Source organism: Peromyscus eremicus, chromosome 17 (genome assembly GCF_949786415.1).
Source record: "Peromyscus eremicus chromosome 17, PerEre_H2_v1, whole genome shotgun sequence".
In the NCBI taxonomy this organism is placed as follows: Eukaryota; Metazoa; Chordata; class Mammalia; order Rodentia; family Cricetidae; genus Peromyscus; species Peromyscus eremicus.
In genome coordinates this window covers 54,556,903-54,576,909 of record NC_081433.1, presented here as the reverse complement: position 1 = coordinate 54,576,909, position 20,007 = coordinate 54,556,903, and the positions used below count along the sequence as shown (strand labels likewise).

At 38.0% G+C, this 20,007-nt stretch overlaps 1 protein-coding gene across 1 annotated transcript in view; it reads right to left on the bottom strand.

The window, feature by feature from the left end:
- Positions 1-3,398: 3,398 nt before the first annotated feature.
- Positions 3,399-20,007, bottom strand: part of Naf1 (nuclear assembly factor 1 ribonucleoprotein) — a 32,742-nt gene continuing 16,133 nt past the window's right edge. Inside the window, exons 3-8 of the mRNA XM_059244785.1 lie at positions 16,064-16,157; positions 13,677-13,759; positions 10,047-10,207; positions 7,119-7,170; positions 4,984-5,086; positions 3,399-4,300 (exon numbers count right to left, since the gene is read on the bottom strand). Coding sequence (XP_059100768.1) covers positions 3,855-4,300; positions 4,984-5,086; positions 7,119-7,170; positions 10,047-10,207; positions 13,677-13,759; positions 16,064-16,157 — 939 coding nt within the window. The 3' untranslated portion in view covers positions 3,399-3,854. The remainder of the gene's footprint in view (positions 4,301-4,983; positions 5,087-7,118; positions 7,171-10,046; positions 10,208-13,676; positions 13,760-16,063; positions 16,158-20,007) is intronic.

Genomic DNA, 20,007 nt, shown 5'->3' with positions numbered 1-20,007 from the left:
ATGTGAAGAATTTGCTCTATTTTGGGACCTTGGCTAAGGGAAAAGGAAGAACACAGGAAAAAGGTGTTACTTCTCTCAGTTTACATTACCCGACTTTAGTCACTTGGAGGTGAGAGAGACTAGAGTGGAAACTCAACAATGGGAAGTTGTGTAAAAGAACAGAAATATCAAAACCAAACCATTAAAATGTAAAAATCCGTAAAACCAAATAAAAAACCAGCCATTACTGTTGAAACATAAATTACTATGATACAATATGATAACACGATGCCTGAGCTTGTGTCTCCTCAAAACAACACAGGGCTTAAAAATGCTGCGTACATGAAGTAAACCCTTTAAACACTGGGGCCTTAACCCCTCTTATTTTAGAAGTTAAAGTGACAACACTCAAATTCTCATTAAATGGTGTTTATTAGCAAAAACAGTAACACATAAGGGTAATGAATAAAAAGCACCTTAAGTGGGGAGTACAGAGTACAAAAGAAGCAATACTGTTCCTGAACATTTCTGTTCCGCTGTGGGATGTTCTGTATGTCAAATCTGTTGCTCTGATTAGTCAATAAATAAAACACTGATTGGCCAGTGGGCAGGCAGGAAGTATAGGTGGGACTAATAGAGAGGAGAATTGAGAGAACAGGAAGGCAAGAGGGAGACACTGCCAGCCACCACGACAGCATGTGAAGATGCCGGTAAGCCACGAGCCACGTGGCAAGGTATAGATTTATGGAAATGGATTAATTTAAGATATAAGAACAGTTAGCAAGAAGCCTGCCACGGCCAGTTTGTAACCAATATAAGTCTCTGTGTTTACTTGGTTGGGTCTGAGCGGCTGTGGGACTGGCAGTGACAGCGATTTGTCCTTACTGTGGGCCAGGCAGGAAAACTCTAGCTACACTGTTCCTTCTCCACTTAGCACTGATAACGAGGAACCATTACTAAACATCTCACCACATAGTGACACAGACACATTTTGGAACTTTGTCACTTTTGCCAAATGTTCTGCTATGGTCTGACTGTCCCCTCCAAACTCATGCTGAAATTTGTTATTGGAACAGTACTAGTAAGTGGGATTTTTAAAGATGGGCTTAAGACTATGGCATGACGTGGTATGATAACAAAAGACCCCATCCTCCCCAGTTGCCTTCTGTGATGAAACAGCAAGAAGGCCCTTGCCAACTGTTGACCCTGACACTGGGCTTTCAGGACTCCGGAACTGTGAGGCACTCATTTGGTGTGATATGAATTACCCAGTCTGTGGCATCCCATCATAGCAGTCCACCATCAAATAAGGCATGTCCCTCAGTAAATTTTCAGTTTTTTATTCCAGATGTTCAAAGAGCAGTCTCACCCGCTTCTTTCAATATACATGATCAAAACTATATGTTTGTGGATGTCAAAAGAGGCCAGAAGAGGGCATCAGTTCCCCTGGAGAACCAAGGCATAAGAGTTCCAGTTGGTTGTAAGCAGCAAACATGGTTCTGGTCCAAACTCTGGTCCTCTAGAAGAACAAGTGATAGCCACGAATCTTTCCAGACCTCCACACCCATTTCTAACCAGTGCACATCTGATTACTATGAATTGCACTATCTTTTTTTCTAAAACAAAACTGAGCTTAATAAACATAGTAGCTTAGTCAGCAACAGTCCATTCTACATTTATTAACTATAGACTGCAGACATAATTAGCTGCATAAAACACTGACCATTCTGATTTAGTGCAGGAAAAAATTAAGGATTTTCTATTTGAAGTAAGAAATAATACATTTACTTTTTCAGGTTGGAGTTTAGATGTAGGGCCAAGGTGATTTTGAATGTACTCTATTAAAGTGAGGATAACAATCCTGCACCATTTCTCTCTTCCAAAAGGCCATTTGTCTGTTAGTCTGTGTATTGCTTCAAAATCAACAGAGTGAATAATTTATAAACAATACAAATTAATGATTTTAGTTCTGGATGCTGGAAAATGCAGCAGCTTCTCTGATGTTTGCCCATTTCTGCTCCAAAGGCAGTACTTGTTCCCAGCTCTTCCAAAGGAAGAGACTTACTCCCCACACAGTAGAGGATTAGAAGAGTTAGAGGCCCAAAGCAGTCTCCTCCAGCCACATTCCAGGGCATGCATCCACTGACAGGTAGCTTCTTTCATGAAGAATCATGTCTTAAAAGGCCCCACAACCTTAATACCACCCACAACTAATTGTATCTAACCACTCATATTGGAAGAACAGTAAAACTATTTTTTTGTTCCACTCCAAAGATGAAGAGTTGATTACAAAACAAACTCTTCAAGGAAATAATCCTCAGATGCCAATCCATACTGAAATGCTAAAGATATAGAATTTGTAGCTAGTTTTTCTCACTGGTACAACCTCACCTCCATGCTACCCAAACAAGTTCACTCAAATTCAAGTGCATTGTCAAGAAAGCTATAGTAATGTGTTTGCCCTGAAATACTTGCAGATTAAGATTAAATTCTGTGCCAGACTAGTATGTACTCTTAACTGCTGAGCCATCTCTCCAGCCCAAATACAATCTATCAACCAGAAACACTCTACAAACCAGACGTACATACTACCAACTATAAAGATCATTCCTAAAAGAAATCTTCAGAGAATGAAGAAACTCCAACGTAATAAAGTTGACATACACACTTTCACAGAAACTAAGAAAGTTTCATGGCAAGGCAGAGCTCTGCAGCTGTCTACTACAAATGCTGCAGCTGTCTCAGTCTGTAGGGAGCAAAGTGGGACCTTGATGCAAACAGCTGACAAGCTTGGAATAAGTCATCTGCAAAATCCCCATGTGCTGCACAAACACAGTATTGTCTGGGAAAGAAGGCTCAGGAAGCACCAATTGAGTAGAAAGTACTGAGAAAGAAGAAAAACCTGGATTCAGCTCTTTGCCACTGTAACAGGTAAGCGGCCTCCGTTAAATTAGAGCCTCTACTGAGCACACAAGCCTCTCAATAAAATGGGAGTGGTGAGACTTTGCTGAAAGCCTACTTAAGATCCCAAATTCCTTGATTACTCTTAGCATTTACACCAATGCTGGAAAACACTCATTTAGTTAAAAACTTTAAATTCATTTGGTCATTCAATTTGCATTTATTAGACATGTCACCCATGACAGATACTGGAGAGACCAGGAAGGCATATATATATATGGGAGATATATATATATATCCCACACATCTTAATGTTCAAGTGACTCAACAGTAAAGCTTTCTGCGTATGTGTAAGTAATGAAGACCTACAGAGCCAATGTGTTTGTCAACACAGAGTTAATACTAACCAGCTAGGTAGAGCTTCTGCCTATAGTGTCGTCTTCTTCCTTCACACCTGTAACTTGCTTAAAGAAATTAAGTTTAAAAAATTCTTATACTCATAATTAATTCCAAAAGTGTCAAGTTTATAAAAAATACTTTATTTTAAAGACTCTTAGTAGGACTTCAACATCTATCTTTAAGATTATACTAAAGACAATCAGTGTTCGGCATATTATAGAGGCGTATTTAACAGCCACAACAAAATCTGCTCCATAACCACTACTGTGCATGTTGTTTACTGGATGGGGGTAGTGGAGGACATGATTCAACATTGTACTTAAATATTACATAAATTGGATTTTTCTCCAAGAATGAGATTATTCCCTATGAATACTATCTCATAAATGTTACAAATATATATGAGCTTACAACTGAGTTATTTAAAATATATATGAACATACAACTGAGTTCTTTCATTTAGTATTTTACAATGTTTTTTTAAAAAATCTAGCTCCATAATAGATTTTCTTTAAAAAAAATTCTTTAACATATAATCTGAACAGTTCATATTTTTATGAAATACAAGCATATATCTAATAATAAGGCCCAAAATGAGAAGAATTATTCTCTCCAGGAGAGGGAGGGGGAGGGGGTGGTGGAGGGGGTGGTGGGGGCAGGGAGTATGGTAAATTAAGCAAGGGATGAGAGGCCATGTTAGGTGGAGCCCACCCCATGCTTACAGATGGGGGTGGGGGTGGAGGAGGGAGTGAAAAGTTATGCATATCAAACATGGGAGGGGGATAGGGATAGTGGGGCAGGACAGGATTATCTTGTCTCTGAGGTGGAAATCCCAAAGTCTTTTGAGATGCCATATGATCTGAGTTATACAACTGCTGAGGTGGCGGCCTGCTGTGGCTTCCCCGGGAAAATCGACCCCTGGGAAAGCCTCTGGTAAATTCTCTGTTGTGATACCCCTTTGGGTACTCTGAAGAAGAGCCATAAGCATTCCAATTCTGATGCACTTCCCCACAGTCTTCACCTTTGAGGGAAGAAACACATAAAAGCACAATTAAAATTTGGTTTATAGATCCAGATCATCGTTAAAAAATGATTTCTATTCTTTAAGTTACTAACATGACAGAAAACTCAATTTTAAATGAATTAAAAAGGCACAACTTAATGCTTAAGGATTAGGAAAGGCCAGCAAGACAGAAAATATTTACCAATAACTGCATCCAAACACCACAGAAAACCCACAGCACCATACCCACTCACACTCAAGGCTGAGAAAGAAGGCTGCATTCCTGCTTAGCATTTGTTCCAGAGAAATGAAAATTTATTAAAAAAAAAAAACACCTGTACAAACATATTTATAGACGATTTATTTCTGAGAAAAAAATGGAAATAAGCCAGACGTTCCTTAGTGAATAAGCAGTTAAACAATTCGTGGTCTAATCAGCCCACAGGACAGGACTCTGTAAAGAAAGGAACAATCTACACATCTAGAAACCTGGATGGATTTCAAAAAAGTATGATCAGCAGCAAAGCAAATGTGTGATTTTAAACACTCGTGTGATACACTACGTGTATTTCATTTCTGTAACAGTCCAACAGGAGGGGCATCAGGAGATAAAAAGAGAGAACCCAGATGTTTTCTTTTACTTTTGCTTACATATTTGTAGATGAAAGCCAAAAATGACTATACAGAAACAATTTACTCACTTGACTCATTCAATTCTGATTTGAGTTTTTTCCGCCCTTGAATCTGAGATTTCTTCCTCTGTTTGGCTTCTTTTTCTTTTTCATCATCACTGAAATCCAAGGCCTTGCAGATAAAAGTAGAAATTCAAGTTTCACTTGTTTGCCAATGAAACAGTAGGCACTTGCAGGTGAGGCTCAAACTGCTACTTACCCACTAACCATAAGAAAAGGTTGCTCCTTTCAACTAATACTTCCTATTAATTAATTAATAGGTGGATTAACATCTACAGTAGTAATAGAAAAAAAAAAAATCAACTAGGTTGTTTGTTTTTAATCCCTAATGAGTTTAATAAAGCTAGATACTCAAAATTTGCCTTTAAAAAATTTGCCTATTTAATTCCTAGAAAGCTTCAGATAGATAAATAACTTTAAAATGCCAAAAAAAAAAAAAAAAAAAAAAATCAGCAATCTTAAGCTATGGAATACATTCCCTGGCCTGAAGTCTAACTTCCTGTTTAGGTTTAAGATTGATCACCATGCCAGCTGCCAAAGAAAACAGTAATGAAAACTAAGCTGTTTTTATACACATAGACATCATTCCATGATTTGTTCATTCAAAATCAGACACACATCTTGTCCATCAATCTTGTTATAATCTCGAATTTCATTCTTTACAACAAGCAATACAACAACCAAATACCATGACTTTGTGCTAAGAGGAGTGTGGAGCTGGGTAAGGAGAAAGCAGAAAAGGAAGACTTCTTGGCAGAACAGGGAAGAACATGCACACAGTCAACAGAGCAGAGTATACAAAAGAAAAATGCTCTGTATGGCAAAGCACGGCCTCTCTTCCCTACGGCAGTATCACAACACTGCAGTGTGAGGGAACGACCTTCTCAAGAGGGAGAGGAAGAAAGTCATGGAAGCAGCTTTAGAGATTGCTTTCAGTAAATTTTGCTATCATCCCCTAAAATCATTTTTCTTATACAAATTCAATTTTGAATTCATAGAATATTTAAGTCAACTATAAAGTTTTCAAATATACATTAAAAGTGTAGATAAAGGTGAGATTTAAATTAAGAAATCTTTAAGTCTTTTATGCATGCCCAGCATTTTGTCATGGGGTAAAATTAGAGAATTCTTCTGGACTATAAAATGTCATTAACAACTATATAAAATTAAACCCCAACATTTTTCATGAGGTAGTCTGCCACCAACTCCTGCCCCGACTCCACCTCAAAATATCCATAATCATACAGCATGTGGGATTTAATTCTGTAAAAACTAATGTAAAATCAAACTAATGTCACAAGAACTTAACATTACCAAAATTATTAACTTTAATCCTCAGGCTTAAAATGGGGTTTAACAATTGACCAATTTTAACAATGACCAATTTTGAGATCTGCACACGAATGTCCAAATACTTCAAAACGTGCAATTTCATTATGAATATGCTCTAAGCATAACAGCTTAACAGAATGTGAGTAGTTATCAATATCAACATCACTAGCTAACATTTCAGTAGATACCAAGACAGACTACTCCCTGAGCTAAGAGATTCGTGCCTGTAAAATCTCCTTAAGTGGGCATAAACCTGACTCACACCAGGATTTTCAGCACTGTTTGAGATATCTGAAGTATTCAGAAATTAAATCTTCAATTAAACCAAAGCCACAACACTAAAATCTTTAGAACAACCAACTCTACATCACTTGGGGTGGGAACAAATAATCCTGACACGTTTGTGTGCAATTCCCAAATGAATTACACAGCTCCAGACAGATTCAATTATTAGCCTACTTTAGGAGATAAAAGTTAGGCCCCAGTGACATGAACACAAAGATAAAATCAAGAGACGGAGTTTCAGAAGAGTAAGTCTGTTACACAAACCTTAGAAGTAGAGTCGGCAGCCGCTCATGATTCTACCCCACCCCCAAAGGACAGCATACTAAAGGCATCACAGCCATCAGGTACCACTGACATTCACTAAACTTAAGAATAAACTCAATATTAAGCAATACCATTTTGTCTATCAACAAAGTTGATAAAAATGAGAATGACAAGGTAAATAAGTTGTAATCAGTTAACAGTGTGTATGATTAAGGCACGTGTTGCTCTGTGAAAGTGGAAATAAAAAAAAGGCTCATACTAACTTCTGGAGGTGGTTCCTGATCATTCTTCCAAGAGGCATCCGATCCTCTGTCCCTAGAAAAGATTAGACTTTGTTAAGTGCTTATAGAACCTAACACAATGGGAAATTAGATGTGCTCAACCTGTACTTGTATATGGAAATAGGAATAAACTAAAAGACTATCTTTTGTGTCCTTTACTGATTTTAGATAACGTGGGCAACTTACAAGACACAAAAAACCTGGGCACACACGTGTCAGCACTGGGAAGTGAGAGGAGAAGGCTACGCTGTGCCAAGTGGTTTTGCACTTTTGGTTCTCACTTTCAAGATGCCTGACCTTTGGATAAAATTTTGTTCCATACCCACATAAGAGAAACAAGAAAAACAATAGAACAATTCCCTTTCTAGGGCTTCAGGGAACAGGCAGAGGCAAAGACACAAGTTCTTGTTCCTCACCTCACCTAAGAAATAACAATTCTCCGTGAGTGATTCTCAAATCAAAAGATTTGTAAAAGAAAGACTGATGAGTTTAGGGCGGAGGAGGAGAAACACTGAATATTCTAAAGGATGGTGTAGTGTATCAGACGCCCATATGAAATGAGTCATTAGAGATGAAATTAGTAACTTTTGGTGGGAAGTTTTATAATGTGGAAAAAAAATAAGTATCAGAGTATAATTTTAATTTCTGAAACCTCATTTTTAAATCTGTTTAATCTTAACCATTTCATGGTTTTAGCCATCTTTGTTACTCAACTATATTAATACAAATTATTCTGACCAGATGTCCTCACTACTTTAAATTAGATCTTAAAAATAAGTGAGATTCTCTGGAATTAATGCCACTAAAATCAGTATGACAATGATACCAAGTTGTCACAAAATGAAAACTAAATTGCTTTAAATTTTTCACTGTGATCTTTGACAATGAATATTTTATCATCTGGTCAGCGGTTATTAACATGTTCACCTCACATCAACCCAGTGTTCCTTTTTCATATACCCAGTATTAAGAAATGATATGTAAGATCTTTAGTCTAGAGTTTACAGAGATACCAGGAAAGTTCCTCAGCTGGTGTGTCTACTGCAAAAAACCTAAATTTGCCATGGAAAAAACAAGCAATAAGACAGGAAGTGGGCTCCAGGAGTCCAATCGATGAGAGAGGGAGGGATTCTATGAGTAAGGGACATGAAGATCACGATGGGAAAACATACAGAGACAGTCAGCCAAACTAGTGGAAACACATGAACTGTGGACCAATAGCTGTGGAGCCCCCATGGAACTGGACCAGGCCCTCTGGATAGGTGAGACAGTTGTTTACCTTGAACTGGCTAGAAGGGGACCCCAAGCAGTGGGATCAGGATATGTCCCTGGTGCATGAACAGGTTTTTTGGAGCCCAATGCCTATGGTGGGACACCTTGCGCAGCCTTGGTGCAAGGGGGAGGGGCTTGGACCTGCCTCCACTGAATGTACCAGTCTCTGTATGGGAGACTTTGCCTTGGAGGAGGTGGAAATTTTGGAGGGTGGGTTGGGGAGGAAGGCTGGGGGTGGGAAGGAGGAGAGGGGGATCTGTGGTTGGTATTTAAAATGAATAGAAAATTTCTCAATAATGAAAATAAAAAAATTTAAAAAAAAAGATGTCACACAGGCTAGCAGTAGCCCTCAAGAGTCACAGTGTCCAAAAAGAAAAAAAAAAAAAAGACAGCAAGTGTACAGAAAGCTAACTAAACCAGTCTTGCCAAGGGGCTGACCCACTCTACTCCAAAGCCAAGTTCTGCACACAGGCAGGCATTAGGAGACATCAAAATGAACGGATGGCTACAGTTCAGCCTCACTGCTCACTTCTCGGGTTTCTTCATATTCTTCTCAGAATTGAAAATCAAGAATAAAAAGCTGTTTTTGTTTAACTATTTTGTAAGCATTTTCAGAAAACCTTTTTGGGAATCTGTTAAAGGTTATGTATGGGGCACATATACTGGGTACCATCTTAATATTCAAGAAAGAATGAAATGGCCATTGCTTAAGCATTATCTAAAATATAAAACCTTTATGACTTATGACTAAGTATCTATTTAATTCATTTATTCTGTTATGAATTCATGTAGGAAAATTAACCATACACAGCTGGAAAAATAATTAAGGCCAAATGGTTCTACTTTAGATTCTTAAACATGACTTATCCATTATGAAGACCAAAACTTTTACCTCTGAAATAGTAAATGAAGTTTAGAACCCTGATTTAATATAAAAAATGGTAGAGAACTTCTTCCGTGGTGCAGCTAGTATGTTTTATAAGGCTAAGCACAATGGAACAAATTTGTGAACTCAGCACTTGGGAGATGGAGGCCGAAGTATCAGGAATATGAATGCACCCAGCTAGAGTACATGACACCCTGCCTTAAACCAAAACAAACCAAACAAAAATAGTTCTTTAAACTCTTAACTTTATTAGAAGTAATTTTTCTTATGTAGTAACACTAATATTGAAGTAGTTTGGATAATAATAATATATGTGATTAAAAAAAAAAAACCCCAATGAACTAAAGAATTCAAAAAGCTTGTAAGTTCTTCCAAATGCTGTGATCCTAGTGGATTATTTGGGTAAAGTATAAAAACACAGAATGTCTACCTGTTAATACTAATGACAAATCATAGCTCTCAAAGACGTTCATAGAAAGAAAAATGAGCTCTCTGGAATACAGCCACCATTTAACTGTAAGAAACTACCATCTATGGTAGTGGCTCTCAACCTTCCTAATGCTGCGACCATTTAATACAGTTCCTCACGTTGAGGTGGCACTCGACCACAAAATTATTTCCTTGCTACTTCATAACTGTAATTTTGCTATTGTTATGAATTGTAATGTAAATATGTGATGTGACCCCCAAAGGGTCAGATTCTTCAAATAGAGATGACTGACACATGAAGGACATAGCAATGAAGCACTTACTGTTTGAGTTTTTCTGTGAATATGTACTGAGTGAAGTCTTTCATTGATGGAGCAAAATACATAGTGTCCTTTATTTTGATACCTTTACTCTCAATGTGATCTGAAGAATTAAACCGTAACACATAAAACGGATGGGCAACAGGTCCAAATATCTCAAATATCTACAAAACAGAAGACACAGAATATGTATCTCAAGATTTTTTAAACCACTGATAATTGCTAAAACAAGGCAATTTTATATGTTACAGCAATAAATTATTTTCCTTTTTACATTCAAAGTTCTCATATTTTGATTACAAATGCAAAAGCTTTATTACAAACTTTTTTCAAATAAAATAGTATGCTTTTTTGCCAATTCAAATAATTTTGGTGATACATGCTAGATGCAAACAATGAATTTTTCTCTCCATGCTCATGACTTATATGCTACACAGAACTATAGGATGTAGTCAAAAATTGGAATATGATGGAAAATATAAGAGCAAGCTTCTGAATCAAAAGATAAAGGGTCAATTAATGTTGTTTTCATAAAATGCTGGCACTTCCGAGTGAAGCCCTGGCTTTACTTTGTTTCAAAGACAGAGCAGCTGGCCCAGTGCTGCCAGTCAGAAGGCAGTCTGGCCTCTTCTCCACAGCTGGTGAGTGGACACATAATCCTCCTTCGTGACCTAGCAGACTTCATTAACTTGTACTAGTTAAGGCAGTTTCAAATTTGTTCAGTATCATACGTGATACCATGATGGAATTTTGGAAGAGCACAATGATTAAAGAATCTCCAACTTACCAACTTACCCTTGGGTACTTGATTTTGGTTAAGTGTTCTCATTTTGCAATTCAATCTTATATTCACCATCATTAAAGAGCAAAACTGCTAACCTAGTAAGGTAAGACTATTCTTACGTTTATGAATAAAAATAAGCAGTTGTAATTAAAGTAATAAAAATGAAAATGTTCTGAAATATGCTAACGCTTCTTTTAATTTAAAAAATAAAACCAATTTAACAAAATAGCAAGATAAAAGCTTTGAAAAGGTTTAGAAAAGTAGCAGACTTCTTCCAATGAGAGCTGCTCGGGATGAAAAGACTGTCAGCACTCCACTCTCACTGGCTTATACTATGTGTGTCTTGAGTAATTCATTATCTTACCTTCTTTAGTAATTAAAACACAACTTCCTGGATAAACACGTTTAAGACAGTGATAATCTACATCATTAAAGAAAATTCCCATGACTCCAGTAATATATGGTAACCACTGTACTTACTATATGGTACCATGTAATACATGGTACATAAGGCTCATTCATCTCCAGGGTCTTAGTCCCTGGATAGTGTGGTTCCATTTTTTTCCTTAATTGTGGATTCCATTCCTATGACAACTTCAGGCCTATGCAGAGCTTGGTTTGCACTATAACTGCAACACTGAAATTCTTGCACACATTTCAAGTAACCATTTCCTTGGGATCTGAAGTGTTTGTGCTTCACAGCTACAAGTAAACCATTAGGAAGTTTTAAGTAAAAAAGTATCACCTAGCAAGTGCAAGGAAGAGTATGACAGACTTAGCATGCACAAGTACTGGTAGGCATTCATGGTCCGATCTAAATCACAGGAAAATTTGGCTGAGTTCAAATTAAGCAATTTACCTAATCAGGATTATTTAAAAGAAGGATGTAGGAACATTGTTTTACAAAAAAAACCCTTATGATCCTCAGAGTGTAGCTCTGAAGCTGAGCAAAACCTGGGGGTGAAACTGAAGAGCAACCTCTGGGTAATGCACATTCTCATACAGTTTCCTGTGAGTTCTCTGCACCTGTGTCAACAGTCTACTCAACTTCAGAAAGTTTGTAACTGCACATCACCTACCGTGAAATTACAACAAAGGGCTTTTACTGTGAGAAAAGCACAAAAAGCCAAGTTTAGAGGAGTAAGAACAGACATTTACTTTGAGCCACCTAGAAGGATCTTTCTACAGAGAATCTGTGAGGAAACAACTGAGGAGCAGTAACAGTGTGCAGTCCCTAAATTCTCCTCTCCTGGCCTTGCTGGACTCAGTTATCAGAATGCAGCACGGCAAAGAATCTAGTGGAGGGTGAGCTACACCACCCCTTCTAGTCACTCAAGAGGTCAGAGTTCGTCCACACTTTCTCCAAACAGAAATCTACCAGGAAACAGACCTACAATAGCTTGTATTTCCTATTCTGGCCACTGGTTTGTTTCACAAATATCTAGACTCTCCTCCGCTCCAACCCATTTTGGAGGACAGGTGTTCAAATCTCTAACTACATTCTATTTCCTTCTTTGTCTGAGGTAGGATCCTGTTCAATTCTGTTCAGACTGTTGAAGGCTGGGCTTACCTTCCCCTTTTCAAGTTTACAAAGTTCTCTAGGGAAAATTTAAACATAGATGGCATTTTTGCCTCCATGCATAACTTTCACCTAATGCCTATTAAAGTTTATTAGTCTCACTTATAAGTCTGAAAATTCACATATACATGGGGCATAAAAATACCATTTTTTTAAGACTGAATTAGCAAAGCATGTATTCTGAAATTAAAATTACGCAAAGAAAGTCTATCTTGAGAAAAAATCAGATGTCTTGAAAATCATAATAAGAACTAGAGAAACAATCACTTCATAATTTTATTTCAGATTAAAAGAAAAATCAAGTAACGAATTTCCCTTCCTTTTCTCTTTCTATTCTGTTCCACTTCCTTGAGGACAACAACAAGCATTCTGTTTTTGCTAGGGCAAAACTGGTTTCTTCTGAAACAGTGCAGCGGGCATGGAGAGCTACCCACAGCACAGTCATGTGGCCTCTCCCACTCCTTTCCTCTCTGCAGCCTAAGGTTGTTTTCTCCCCAAGTGTATGGAGATTCGCACTGGCACCAAGAATGTCCAGCCTAAGTTTTCCAAGAAGGAAAAGCACAGCATCCTCCTCCACACACCAATCTCCTCCCCCCACAGCCTTTCCCCCAAATAAAAACAGTTCTCAATGGCAGTCACTGACTGCTTTGTAAAGCCTGCGGGAAACTAGCCAGCCAAATTAAACATAATGTAGGTGGTGAAAGGTGGAAGGACTTGGTAAAACCTGATCTTTTCTAAGCTGTTTTAAAATTAAAACAGTATGGAAAGCAGAGAACTGAGAAAGGTATGTGAGTTCACCCAAGAATAGTTCCTTCTTCCTGACTGAGTGTAACTCACTTTGATCTCCTGAAACAAAAAAAGTTCATCTGGGAAGAACTAAATTCCAAAAGCATGTTGCAGAGAAGAACCTAAAATGTGAAGAGTTTCAAAGTCACTAATGTACAAAACAAAAATGATAGCTATTACCACCCTGTGGAAATCCTACTCACTCAGCTCTGAGTACCTGTGGGGAGAACAGCAATGTCATATTCAGTGTTTAGAACCTCTGCCCTTGAAGTCTCTGACAAACAAACATGGAAGAACAAAAATCTTCACATGTGAGTTCACTGATCCATGCAGCAGAGAATTCTAGGGGACAGTAAGGCAACTTACAACACACACGAAGAACTGAGAATGACTTAAAACTTGATGACTTTTCTACTTAAACTCTTAAGACAAACAGGAGAAAACAACACAGAAACAATAATTTGTATGATGAGTTTTCACAAACCTTCCCTGCTGCCTCTCGATCACTTTTGAAAACGACAGTATCCTCATTAACTGGAGGTATGTTAGTCAGGGACTCAATTATTACTGAAAAACAGACAAAGAACAGGTTACGGCTTACAAAGAAGATATGCCATCATTTAGTCACAAAACTTCCATCATAGAGCACTGGAATTCGTTCCTATGAACTTTTGCTTGTTCCTGACAAACAGAGATTCATGATTCATGAAGCATCTTCCTCTGAATAAATGAAAGGAAGGTGACAACAGGCCCACTGTCCTTCTATTACAGACCTCTCTTCGAAAGAAGCAAACGCATAGTATGCCAAGGGTTTAGTTAGCATAATCCCCAGTTCTTGTAAATGACACAGATTTTAAATTGGTCTACACAGCAATATGCAACACACATACACCACAGTAACACAGAATATCATACTATACAGATAATGCCATGGTCACTGGAAAGGGAAGCTCATATTATTAAAAGTAACTCAATTTTTTTCTTTTGTATCTCAATTTAGTGCTGCAATTAGTAGTTTCTAAGTTCTAAATATAAATCCATGATGTCAAATTCAGGAGACCTCACACATACGCATATATACACATAGTAAGTAAATAAAATATAAAGAAATACATATCATGGAGCAAATGTAAATGCAGTAAATGTAGCAATAGGAGTAAGTTTTAGAATTATTTTTATAATAAAGGCTTTTATTCTAGTCAAAATTTAAATCAAAATATTACAAAATTATGGTAAATACTAATTTTTAAAAATATTGATTTAGCTATTGTTTAGAAAAGGGTCAAAAGGTAAAGTTTCATTTCAACCACTTATACAAATGATCAGGAATAAGACTTGAATTCTGTGTTACGTAGGTTCTATAAGAGGGCTTGTAATTTAGTTGCTTTCCCAAAATTCCAAAACCCTATGGCTTTCTCAGCTCCTAACTGTAGTCTTACGATTTATCTCATTGTAAGAGTTAGTGGTTGTTCTTGGTTGATTACCATAACTTTCCAATCACTAGATCCAATTGCCAAAGACTCTACATACTATGGTTGCAGGACAGAAAAATTAAGCCATATTCAGTGGGTTGTGGAAGGGAAAACTTCTTGGTCCAGGGCCTTGTAGGGTCAATCGCTTTATCCTTTGGTTGTTCATCTTTCTATGAAAATCTGTCCTCAGCAAATCCAGGGTTAATGGGAGTGGATGGAGTTCATATTCTTGAAGGCAAATCTCTATATTGCCCACACATAATACATGCTTAGAAAGAAGTACCAGTTTCCATGCTTTCTCATAGCTTTGCAAAGAGAAGAAGCATGATGTGAGGTGCTTCCTCATGCTCAGGAGATACTACTGATTCTACTGTCTTGGCTGATTGTGTACTGAACTTTTCCAAGGGATAGGCAAAAACAGATGTAATGATGGTGAAAGGATCACACAGAGGATAAATTCCTGGCTTTAACAATGAAGAAGCCGGTGGTGGTGGCACAAGCCTTTGATTTGATCCCAGCATTCCAGAGACAGAAGCAGGTGAATCTCTGAGTTTGTGTGGCAGCCCAGCTAGGAGACCAGCTCCCACATTTTATGATAAGGTACTCTTGAGGAGTGAGGGATTAAGAGATATTAGATAGGATAGAGGGGAGAGAAACAGAAACACAGGATAGCCTTGGGAGGGCCTGGATCATTATCCACCAGCCCCTTCTGTCTCTTCTAAAGGGCTATTTATAGGAATGCCAAGGGGTGGAGCAAAAGACTTCCTCCTAGCTCAGCCAAGTGCAGACCCTTTCCAATCACTTGGTAACCACACATGTAGTCAAGCAATCCTCTAATGCAGCATTGCTGGGTAAAGCAAGCTCAGATCAGAAACCTATGTGGACCTCCACAAGTTTGAGGCCAGCCTGGTCTTCAGAGAGAGTTCCAGGAGAGGGCTACACAGAGGCCATGTCTCAAAAAACCAAAGAAGAATGAAGAATAGAGACATGAGACAGGAAACATGTAAGTTGAGTCTAGAAACCAAAAAGCAACAAAAAAGGAGATCCTCCAAAGAGTCTAAGAATAGGGCTCAGCATTCTTGGATATCTGGTTTTAGCCTACTATGACCAGACCTGTATCAGACTGCAAGTTCACAAAGATGTTATTTAGGAAATTTGTGCTGTTTTATGTCATAAAACTTTTGTCAACTTGTTACAGACAATAAAGTAAACCAAATCAGAGAAAATTCTTAAAACATGCCAGCAAAGACAAAAAAAAAAATTAACTAAAAACTCAATATTATACAAATGACTAAGATAAACTGTAATCGTTTCAAAGAAAATTTACTACATCAAGTCCTTGACCTATTGTTAGTGTATGCCTGGACACAGATTTTGTTAATAAAAGTTACTTACACACCTAATTGTTCAATAATGCTTGAAACCTTCCCAAGAGGCTTTAGTTCAATGTCTTCTGGCAGAGTAACAGTGAGTTCTTCAACAGATGGCAGTTCCTATAACACAGGGAAAAGCATTAATCATTGTCCAGCTTCAGTAACTTAAAAAAAGAGAAATAAAAAAAAAAAAAAAAAGCCGGGCGGTGGTGGCGCACGCCTTTAATCCCAGCACTCGGGAGGCAGAGCCAGGAGGATCTCTGTGAGTTTGAGGCCAGCCTGGGCTACCAAGCAAGTTCCAGGAAAGGCGCAAAGCTACACAGGGAAACCCTGTCTCGAAAAAACCAAAAAAAAAAAAAAAAAAAAGAGAGAGAGAGAGAAATATTTTCCATTTAAAGTGTGACACAGATTGTTAAAGATAGTAACATTAAGGGCTTAAGGCATTCCTTTGATGTTTCCTATGCATAGCTGATTGAACTTCTGATTACATTTCTGCCACTTACGTGGCTCAGTAACTCTAAAATATAAATCCAATAAGATGAAGAATGTAGACTTAAGTACTATCAATCACACTTGACAAGATGACCTCCTTAAAGAAAAGCTTATTAAGGAATCCAGAGACATCCCAATTGAAGAGTTCTACTAAGAACTACAATTCTTCCACAGCAGGAGAGCTCTCTTTGAGCTATTTTGTTAATTTGTCTAATTAACTAATGTGACTTTAATTATAGTAGAATAAACCCCTAGCAATCTTTCCTGTCACTATGTGAAGAGTGTAAGTCTGACAATGACATCAATCAAATACAGAATTCTTGGAAACAGATATGGCCTGTAAAAGCTGAGAAGGTGGTGTTACTGCATACCTTCTCTTCACACGTTAAAAAGTAAGTTTCTTTACACCTACAGATTGCTTCTTTGACCCAACTGTAAAGCATACCTCCGTTGTTATAGAAACTAAATGCTGAACTAGAGGAAGCAAACGCTAAGAATAAAACTGACACTAGCTTTCCTATTAACTAAACAGCCTTTTGCTCTTGACCCTTAAGCAATGATAATCACTCCCAAAGGAAACTGGAAAGCGCAAAGGCCCTGGCAGTGACGTCAGTGGTTATTGGTGGGATGATGTTTGGAGAAATGTTGAGAAAGATGACAAAAATCTAAATAATACAAAGTATAACGCAAATGAGTAGATTATGGATAATAATTTTTCCCTGCGGGAACTTTAGTTTTTAAAAGAAAGAATCATTATAGCAGCTTTATTCGTAATAGTCAGAAACTGGAAACAACCTAGATGTTCCTCAACCAAAGAATGGACAAAGAAAATGTGGTACATTTACACAATGGAGTTGTGTAAACTCAGCTGTTAAAAAATTTAAAATTTACATTATTAAATTTGCAGGCAAATGGATGGAACTAGAAAAAAAAAAATCACCCTGAGTGAGGTAACCAGAAAAGACAAATATGGTATGTACTCACTTATAAGTGGATATTAGCTGTTAATTAAAGGATAATCATGCTATAATCCACAGACCCAGAAAGGGTAAGTAACAAAGAGGGCTTAGGAGAGGATGCAAGGATCTCCCCAGGGGTGGGTGGGAATGGGAATGGGAAGGATAGGGGTGGGGAGAATGGAAGGAGAGTGTACAGGGATTGGGGGAGGGGCATTCTGGGGGTGATGTGGAAACCTAGTACAATGGATACCTCCTGGAATCTGACTCTTAGTAATGGGGGATATAGAGCCATCTTCTGTAACCAGAGAAGGCTTCCAGTGCTGGGACTGGGGCATCAAGCCTGTCACAAAACCTTCAACCTACAATTTGTCCTGGCTGGCAAGATGTGCTAGGTTAATAGCGGCACAGAACTTGAGGGAGACGCCAACCAATGACTGATCCAGGTTGAGATCTATGCCACGAGAGGAAGCCCATCCCTGACACTGCCTGGAGGGCCAGGAACCGGAGTCTGAATAACCCAGAGACCTAAGATTGGTTCTAAAAAATAAATAAATAAAAATAAAAAGTCAATCAAATGATTCTGAATGATACTCTGCTACACTTATAAACAATAGCCATTAGAGAGGCTTCATCCAGCAACTGATGGGAGCAGATGCAGAGACCCACAGCCAAACATTAGGTGGAGCTTAGGAAATAGTATGGAAGAGGGGAGGAAGAATTGTAGGAGCCAGAGAGGTGGAGGACACCACAAAAACACATCCAACGGATCAACTAAGCAGGACTCATAGAGCTCATAGAGACTATAAAGCAACAATCAAGGAGTCTGTATGGGCCTCTGCTCTAGGTCAAGTGCAGATACATAACGGTTGTGTAGTTTGGTGTTCTTATGGGATACCTAACAGTAGGAGTGGAGAGTGTCCTTGACTCTTTTGCCTGCTCTTAGGACTCCTTTCCTAGTGGGTTGACTCGCCCAGCCTTGATATGAGGGTGTGTGCCTAGTCTTATTGTAATTTGCTGTGCTGTGGTGCATATGCAGTTGCTATCCCTGGGAGGGCTGCTCTTTTCTGAAGGGAAACAGAGGAGAGGTGGGGAAAGGGAGTGGGAGAAGTGGAGGGAGGAGAAATTGCAGTGGGGATGTAATATGAGAAAAGAATAAATACATTAGAAAAAAGGAATCATTTTAACCATTTATCTAAAATACACTTTCCTTCTGGGATATGTTATTTTTTTCTAACTCAAAGATTACTTACAAAGACATACACTAAGAGTTGCAGCCAACTCAACACAACAATTTGCTTCAGCATGGTTAAACCATCCCTAGGGTTAGAGGAAATAATTTTGTTTCAACTGTCAGATTTCTTCTGAATATTTTTTGGGAGGACAACCACCTGCTATTTTTGAAATTTACTTTTTTTTTTTTTTTTGAGTATGCATTTTCCCTACATGTATGTCTATGTACCATGTGAATGCTTGGTGCCCAAGGAGACCAGAAGTGGGCATGAAACCCCTGGAACATGAGTTACAGATGGTAATGAGTCACCAAGTGGGTGCTGGGAGTTGAACCTCTCTCTGAAGGGCTGAGCAATCATTCCAGTCCCCACTCGCCATTTTAACACAATAAAGACAGAAGAAGGTTTTCTGGTAAGATCCTGCTTTGAAGGTGTTAGCATATATATCAGACACCAAAGTCTTTCAAAGTAAGTTCTAATTGTAAAATACAGGTTCGCGTTAAAAAACAAACAAAAAACACTCTTTAGTAGTACAGAATACAAAGTAAAAAACAATTCCTGATCTTATCCTTGCCAACAAGCCACACCAGTTACTATCATATCACAAGCCTGATTTTCCTACATTAAAATAAGTATCTACCCAATTGTACTTAACACCTACTGCATGGTCTGCAGAGGTGTGGCCATAATCTACCACAGTAATCATGTAATTATTTATCTCCTCTCAAAAAATCTTTGTCACACATGTTTTTACATGACTTTTGTGGTAAGTAGACCTCTCATATTAAAAAAGAAGTATTTTATATTTTGACACAGACTTGCTAAATTTATTCTAAAAAACACTATCGATTCACACTTCCTACACTGTGCCATTACTGAGAAGCAAACTAAAAATCACTGCCAGTTGATATAAAATAAAATAGTATCTTGCTTTAAAACTGTTTTCTTTGAACTTGACTGATAAGACTGAATATCCTTACCATATTTCTTGGTGATCTGCATGTGCTTATGAACTGCACATGTAATTTATGCAGTCTTCTTCTAGAGGATTTCTGTTATTGACTTTTATGAGCACTGTGGATATCTAAGAACACTTTCCTTGTTTCAAATACCCAGGAAATATGCTCCCCTTGGCCCTAGCAGTTTGTTTGGTACACATCTGACACTTCTGAGTTGTATTAAAAACCCACTGGCATTTTCTCCACTTCTCTAGTTTCAGGAGTCAATATTTGTTTATCTGACCCATTCATTATTTTATCCTTGTATAAAAGTAAAGCAGGGATTGGCTTT